The 8,201-nt window shown below is 39.7% G+C and overlaps 2 protein-coding genes across 2 annotated transcripts in view; both read left to right on the top strand.

Moving 5' to 3' along the window:
- LOC106011238 (fatty acid synthase) overlaps positions 1-2,659 on the top strand; it is a 6,732-nt gene extending 4,073 nt beyond the window's left edge. The window contains exons 4-6 of the mRNA XM_013080144.2: positions 240-319; positions 916-1,066; positions 2,451-2,659. Of these exons, the coding sequence (XP_012935598.2) occupies positions 240-319; positions 916-1,066; positions 2,451-2,659 (440 nt within the window). The remainder of the gene's footprint in view (positions 1-239; positions 320-915; positions 1,067-2,450) is intronic.
- Positions 2,660-3,320: 661 nt separating this feature from the next.
- The window catches only part of LOC106011236 (fatty acid synthase-like), a 14,744-nt gene continuing 9,863 nt past the window's right edge, over positions 3,321-8,201 (top strand). The window contains exons 1-5 of the mRNA XM_035968698.1: positions 3,321-3,572; positions 3,991-4,221; positions 4,799-5,024; positions 6,201-6,430; positions 8,009-8,201. The exon at positions 8,009-8,201 is cut by the window's right edge and continues 109 nt beyond it. Of these exons, the coding sequence (XP_035824591.1) occupies positions 3,321-3,572; positions 3,991-4,221; positions 4,799-5,024; positions 6,201-6,430; positions 8,009-8,201 (1,132 nt within the window). The remainder of the gene's footprint in view (positions 3,573-3,990; positions 4,222-4,798; positions 5,025-6,200; positions 6,431-8,008) is intronic.

Below are 8,201 nucleotides of genomic sequence, written 5' to 3'. Positions count from 1 at the left end.
CACACACACACACACACACACAAACACACACACACACACACATACACACACACACTCTCTCTCACACACACACACACACACACACACACACACACACACTTTCATCAAAGTTTCAGATATCACTAATGACCATTTAAGTATGTCTTGATTATTAAATTTTCAGAAAGACAGAAACAACCCAACATAAATCTTTTAAAAGCAGAAAACTATTGTGAAACTAATTTTATTTTTCATTCCAGGCATCACATTCCCTTCAGGTCAACGCCAAAAAGAGTTGATGCAAGATGTCTACCAGGAAACTGGCATTGACCCAACTGACGTGAGATGGTTGTATAGTGTTGTATCTAGAATGAACCTTTAATGAATCTATGGGATTTACGCCCAGAAATTCTGGCGTTTATTTAAATTTAACTATATTTAATAGTTCGTATGTTGCTGTCCCTTTTACTTCAACCCGTTTACTTCGGGGAGACAACGACTTTGTGTTTACATCGACAAACGCGATGTAAATAAATAAAGTAAAATATGTAATTGTCGCCTTTAGATACAGATATTACAAGGATTGTCAACTAAACAGGACTGCGAACTATGCTACTCTTGTGGTGCTGTTTGCGTATAAATGGATGGAAGAACATGTACCAAGCTGATTTATTGGTTAAGAATGGTGGGGGTGCGTTCAGTGACAAGTTTCAGTATGAAACGCCAGTCCTGTGATCGAATTAAAGCTATGGAGGAAAAGTATTTGGTTCTTAATAGCATCTTATTGGAAATATCGAGGGTTTTTTTTTTTCTTTACGCAGTTGAAACTGGTTGTTCTAAAATAATAGTAAAGCCCAGTCTCTGATAATTATGTCTTTTCCTTCATATTAGATATCAGAGGAAACATCATTATTACTCCAATATCTTTGCTTTCAGATTTCATACGTAGAAGCCCATGGAACAGGTACAAAGGTTGGGGATCCTCAAGAAACGAACACCGTCTCTGAAGTTTTCTGCAAAGATCGATCTGGCCAACTCCTCATTGGATCAACCAAGTCATGCATGGGGCACGCAGAGGCGGCGTCGGGTATTTTCTTTGGAAATGTTTTTATTGTTAACCGACTGCGATGAAGAATGGAAAATTGTATGACATTTATGATTTTTTCTCAAAGATTTGATTATTAATTTTGCAACCATCCTTCCAACCAAGAATAAAAAAATCGGTACCTGTTATGTATACATTGACAAAGCTAACAAGTAGCTCTCTCCCTTTTTTCCGTACACCTTTCGTAGACTCTGACCATAACAACATACTCGTGATCCTAAAATACTATCCCCTACGGAAGATCAAGAAACTGAAAACAAACCCAAACTTTAATGATTGGAAAACATTACAGAATAGCTGCATGGAAATGTCAACTGTACATACTGGGACATATTTAAAAGCACATGTATCGACTTCGACAAACTAATAAACATCATACGCAGTTACATCAAATACAGGGGGAAATCTCTTGCAAAAATCAAAGCAGTCGAATGTATAAGACTTTGGCTTTTTTCTAAAGCTGCCACTAAAGAGAATGAATGTTTTCAAGAACAACTGTAGAAAAGAAAATGTGTGTGTGTGTGTGTGTGTGTGTGTGTGTGTGTGTGTGTGTGTGTGTGTGTGTGTGTGTGTGTGTGTGTGTTTGTGCGTGTGTATGTGTGTGTGTGAGGAGGGGGGGGGCATTGGAAAATAAAGTACCAAAGATACTTAAAACAAATCATTATATGAGATTAGTTCATTTTTAATTTTTGGTAACATAGCTCTTTGGTATTGATAATCATTTATTACTTGCGCATAATATATTCGTGCCTTATTGTACTAAAGAATGCATTAGTGATCGGGTTTTCACTGATACTGTAAACTGATTTTGTTTGACATCGCAAACTAGTTCGTTCATTCTGTTAAATCTTTAAGTTAACTTTTGAAACCTGGTACCATCGTCGATGGTACAGTAGTTCGCCTTCACACGAAAAAAGATGAGAGTTCTATTACCTAGTAAGGAACGTTCTGACAGACAGAGAAAAGCAAGATAGCTCCTAAATTTCCTAGTCTAAAGTAAGGTGATAGTGATATAGAAGAACAACAAGAACAAGAGCAAGAACAAGAACAAGACATTTATGTAGCATGTTTATTTTTTAAATTTGCAATGCATTATGCGCTTTACATAACATATGTGTGGCCTACATTGGCATTAAACTATGAACATACAGAGTTCACGCACAAAGATATCCATGTACACAATGCATTTACAAAAAGACATAAATGCTTGATATATGTTTGAATGTAAGAATACTTAAGGTATATATAGATCTAACAAGTTGCGGGGAAGTAAAGAAAAAGGTCTTGCAAATATTTTATTTATGAAAAACAGAACATTAGCTCTCCTCTACTGTCAAACATACGCTCGTATTAACTATATCTGCAGGTCTCACTTCTCTTGCCAAAATCATTATTGCAATGGAGGAGCGAGTGATCCCACCAAATCTCCATTACAATAAACCCAATCCAGAGATCCCGGGCCTTTCTGACGGCAGTTTGCAAGTTGTTACAGAATGTACCAAGTGGGATGGTGGTCTCATTGCGCAAAACTCCTTCGGTTTCGGCGGAGCAAATGTCCATGTTGTCTACAGGTAGATGAGGCTACCACCACGAAAATAGAAGATAGTTAGACTTACAGCAAACATAATGTGATTATGCTATTTTCTCATATCTGAGGTCAGCACTTTTGTTAGTTTGTTTTTTCGTTGCATTACCAAATAGAAACGTCATATGGTAAAGATTTACCGGGAAATTGCGAATGGGTGAAAGAGACCACGCCAGTGTCCGTTCTGTAGTTTCTTTCCGTCTATCTTGAAAGTTTTAGATTGGTTAGCTTATTACACTGCTATGCGGATAACCGTACATAGAGGGACACTGTGCTTCCCACTTGTCTTGAGCAGATATAAAGACTACTTCAGCTCCATATCATATTAATGGAGCAATATTTTAAAAAACTGGTTCAAATTTTTAAAAGCAGAAAACAAAATCAAGTTCCCTATTACCCATTGAATTTTCTTTCAAAATGCTGTTTAACCGAGCTTGTAACAGAGCAATAACAGGATGTTGTGTACTTAACTGTGAAATGCTATTTTTTCAGGGCATATATAAATTAATATTCTACTTTCGCTTTTGGTTTTTTGGAGATATTACCTGAGGGGCATGCGTATCTAAGGATAAAGATATATACTTGAATCTTTGGCGGTTTACTCCTTTGCTGAAGGATCAAAGAAGTATTATATTTTGTTGTTTAAACACTATGGTTTATATCTCCAGGTCCTATGACGCAGAGCCACGTGAGCCTCACATGGCCAGTGAAAAGCCGCGACTCTTCACCTTCAGTGCCCGATCGGAGGAGGGGGTGCGTGAGGTCCTGAAAGAAGTCAGAAAGAATGCGAAGAGTGTGGAGTTCCAAGCTCTGATACAGGACAGTGCCAACATGCCCACCAACCAGGTGCCCTTCAGAGGATACACAATAATCAATGGCACCTCTGAGGTGGAAGAGATCAATGTAAGGATTTCTGGAACGTTGGGTCTATTCTAATGTATTCTTCTATCTTACAATGATTAGGTTTTTTAAGCGCTCCGCTAGCCCAGTGAATGACATGCTGGACTACGTTGCGGACCTCCCTTATTCGAATCATTGAATTGGTGTTCTTAAACTCAGATTGTTTTGTAAAGATTTAAGGACTTTCAGCCCATGAGGCTGATCCCTATTGGGGATGGACTAAAAATTCGGAGGTTGTGCTACCAAATAACAACAGTGTTAAAAGAGGCATTAAATTCACACACTTAATTACATAGCATGTATCATCGTTTTTAAAAAATATTGCTGCATTGATTATGATTATACCTTTTATATAGCCATTCAAACACACATGAAGCGAACACCCATTCTGAAAAAACTGGGTCTTTATTTAATTCTTCAGCGTTGCAGTCCTGATCGCAGACCAGTTTGGTTTATTTTCGCTGGAATTGGCTCCCAGTGGCAAGGCATGGGTCGGAAAATGATGGAGCTGGCCAAGTTCCGAGAGACCATTGACCGGTTGTCAACTGTGCTCCGCCAACACGATGTTGACCTGCACGACCTTATCATGAACGACAGCGGGACAAAGTACGGCGAGGTCCTCACAGCATACGTTGGGATTGTCTCCATCCAGGTACAGGACACAACCCTTTTTTGGGGAAGAAAGTTATCTTTAGCAAGCAAGAATAACTTAGCTGAATATTATTTGAACAAACGCTAAAACTTCATTCGGAAGAAAACAATTTGAAAAAATGTACTAGTGCTAAATATAAAAATGACAAACTTGATGAGCCAACTTCGAAGCCATATTTTGTAATGGCTTATAAAAATTAATACAATACACCACCTGGACACAATGTTTCACCCAAGCGTAGAACGAATCTATAATATCCTCAAAAAAGGGGATTAATAAAGAAAAGAAAGAAAGAAAAACGGTCTTCTACAGGGGCTTTCACATCTCATGTCCTCTTTTATTAAGCGTACCCCCCCCCCCCACCCTCTGCACGCACACACACATACAAACCTACACTCACACACAAACACACACACACACACACACACACACACACACATACACACCAACACACACACACACACACACACACACACACACACACACACACACACACACACACACACACACACACTGCAGATAACTGGGGGGCTAAGTCTGGCAGACAACCTTCTGCAATTGTCTTGAAAGTCGTCAGACGAATACTACACCAAAATGTCCATCTTATTTCCAGATCGCCCTTGTTGACCTCCTCCACACCTTGCACATCTTCCCCGATGGACTAGTCGGTCACTCCGTCGGGGAGTTCGGCTGTGCTTACGCTGACGGCTCGCTCACAGCGGAGGAAACAGTGCAGGTTGCTTACTGGAGGGGCAGGTGTCTGCAGGAGGCAAAACTACCCCGGGGAAAGATGGTAGCTATCGGTACGCTCAATCATATTAGTTGACAGACTGTTTTTCATCATCATCGTCGTCGTCACCATCATCATCATCATCATCATCATCATCATCATCATCATCATCATCATCATCATCATCATCATCATCATCATCAAGTGCCGAATCTGTGACAGACATCGGCGATCATGGTTCATAACTTATTCCGTCGCTCGAAGGCTTTCAAAATTAAGTAATCAATTAACAGAAAATCCGAAATGGACAAAGCCAATCTCAAAACCCCCAAAAGAACCCCCAAAAAGCAAACGAACAACCGCAATTTGAAAGAAAAAGAAACAAACTCACAATTTGATGCTTGTGGCACCTCTTGTACATATTATGAGGCAGAGGTCATCGCCACTGGAGCAGAAATCCTCCACCTGACCAACATTTCCATTATCCAGACAAAATCGAGGACACCGTTATCTTCACAAACGGAAAATCAGTACTCCAAGCTTTTGAAAACATGAATATGGAAAGCCCAGCCTTCCTGTCTGTGGCTCTAACAAATTATAGCACCTTCATTCAGATCCATGCCGTCGACCTGACTTTACAGTATATACCTGGCCTCTGCAACATCTCAGGAAATGACAGAGCAGAAACCGTTGCCAAGAAGGGAGCATCACAATCACAACCCCAAAACCCGGTATCACAACAGACAGTCAAGAACTTCATCAAATACAACACCAGGGAACGGTGGCTGAATGGATGGGCAATGGGCAGAACTGGAAGAACATTATGCATATATGACTGCTCCCACCTCAAAGGATGCACTTAATTCCCTGAGTAGAAGAGAACAAGTCACTATCTTTCGCCTGAGAACACAACACGCCCCACTGAATTCCCACTTAAATAGGATCCGCAAAGATACCCTACCCAACTGACAGTTGTGTGACTGCCAGGATGAAACAGTATCACACCACATCTTTACTTGCCCTGCACTTAGTGACCCGCGTAGTACCTACCTACCTACCTGCCTCCCCAAATACCGGAAATAATCTATACAAAGACAAAACACATCTGATAAAAACGTATAAATCTTTACTGTATCGACAGGCCGGGGGCTAAAACTCAGAGATGGCCGCTGGATCGGAAAAGTAAAGTAAAAGTAAAGTAAGTAAAATAAAAACTATAAATAGATCTTCACATTCCCCATTTGTACAGGTCTGTCCTGGGACGAATGTAATGAGCTTTGTCCAGAGGGCGTTGTTGTGGCCTGCCACAACTCTGCGGAAAGCGTCACCATCGCAGGAGCGTATGACGCTGTCACGAAGTTTGCTGAAGAGCTCAAGGCTAAAGGAGTCTTTGTCCGTGACGTCAACTCTTCCAACATGGCGTACCATTCTCCGTTCATGAACGAGGTCGCACCCGTGTTGAAAGCTAAGTTAGAACAGGTTTGTCTTGATTTGATTGCATTGTGTTAATAACTATTAAAATTATTATAATAACTAGTAATAAAACTACCCGTTCTACGAACGGAATAATAATGAAGAATTTTTTAGGAAAGTTAAGAAGAGGAAAAAGACTGAAAACAGGAAAGAAACAAAACACAAATATTTTACCTTGAATTTATCCATGCAGCACCCCCTCTTGACTACCTCTAGGGGTAAGACTTCTTCTCTCTCTTCGAAGGCGTGGCATTTTCTCCTAAAGTTCCAGCTCAATCACTTTTTTTTAAAAGAGTTAGGCCTACATGGCAATTGTTGTTTCCTAGAAGAACCCTAATCTAGATTCTAGATCAAAATGTTACAGATCTAGATTCTACTTTCATTTCGTGATTTTTCTTGATCTCGATCGATACATTAAGTAGGTCTACGGTAGGCTAAACTACTCTTTGCGCTTCCGACGACACCCTCCCTGTCACTCTCACCACCTTCTCTCTGTTAGTGCTTTCTGGCCTCCTCTCTCTCTCTCTCTCTCTCTCTCTCTCTCTCTCTCTCTCTCTCTCTCTCTCTCTCTCTCTCTCTCTCTCTCCCTCTCTCTCCCCCTATCTCTCCCAAGGGAGGGTAACAAACGCAAAATTCACCACTTTGTAAAATGTATTACTACTTGATTCTTCTTCTCCTTCTTTTTCTTCTTGTTCTCCCCCTCTTCCTCCGCTAATTCCTCCTGCTCCTCCTCCTCCTCCTTCTCCTTCTTCTTCTTCTTCTTCTCCTTCTTCTTCTTCTTCTTCTTCTTCTTCTTCTTCTTCTTCTTCTTCTTCTTCTACACCTACACCTCCTCCTCCTCTTCCTCCTCCTCCTAAAGGCGTGAGACCGAAACCGGGAATTCCCGTAAACCTACTTTATGTACAACTGAACACAAAATACCCTTTGGCGCAGTCGGCACTCCGCAGTGAATATACATTGTCGAAGCAAATGATCGGGATCGCAACAAAAGGACTGAATTTAACTTAAACTGGGCTTTCTTCTTTCACATTTGATCTTAATGAAAGTACAATAGTGCAACACTACGTTTCAAGTTATGGGTACTGGCAAAGTTTCATATTTTTTCATACGGTAGTTTTTGAGAATGTACTGTTCGCAAAATTTGGCCTTAGCTCCATTAGTAGTAAGAATTAGTAGTAAGATAATAATAATAATAATAATAATAATAATAATAATAATAATAATAATAATAATAATAATAATAATAATAATAATAATAATGATAATGATAATGATAATAATAATAATAATGATGATAATTATAATGATAATGATAATAATAATAATAATAATAATAATAATAATAATAATAATAATAATAATAATAATAATAAAAATAATAAAAATAATAATAATAAAAATAATAATAACAACAATAGCAATTATAACCGTTTGGTATTTACCAAGCGTATGCCTGCGCTCTGCAGCATGCCTATGAACTTTACAACTATTACGTAATAAAACTTGTGGCATTGTTTTCTTGTTTAGTTTTGCAATGATATGGTGTTCTCTGATACTAACCCCCTAATTCTTCCATCCAAACAGGTGATCACCCCCAAGAAGCGTTCGCCCAAGTGGGTGAGTACTTCTGTGCCCGAGGCTCGCTGGGGAGAGGAACTGGCTCAGTATTCCTCGGCAGAATACCATGTGAACAACTTGGTGAGTGCCGTGCTGTTCCAGGAAGGCCTCCAGAAGGTTCCCAGCAACGCCATCGCCATTGAGATCGCTCCGCACTGTC

The sequence above is a fragment of the Aplysia californica genome, unplaced genomic scaffold (genome assembly GCF_000002075.1).
Source record: "Aplysia californica isolate F4 #8 unplaced genomic scaffold, AplCal3.0 scaffold00076, whole genome shotgun sequence".
Classification (NCBI taxonomy): Eukaryota; Metazoa; Mollusca; class Gastropoda; order Aplysiida; family Aplysiidae; genus Aplysia; species Aplysia californica.
This window is presented reverse-complemented; position numbering and strand designations above follow the sequence as displayed.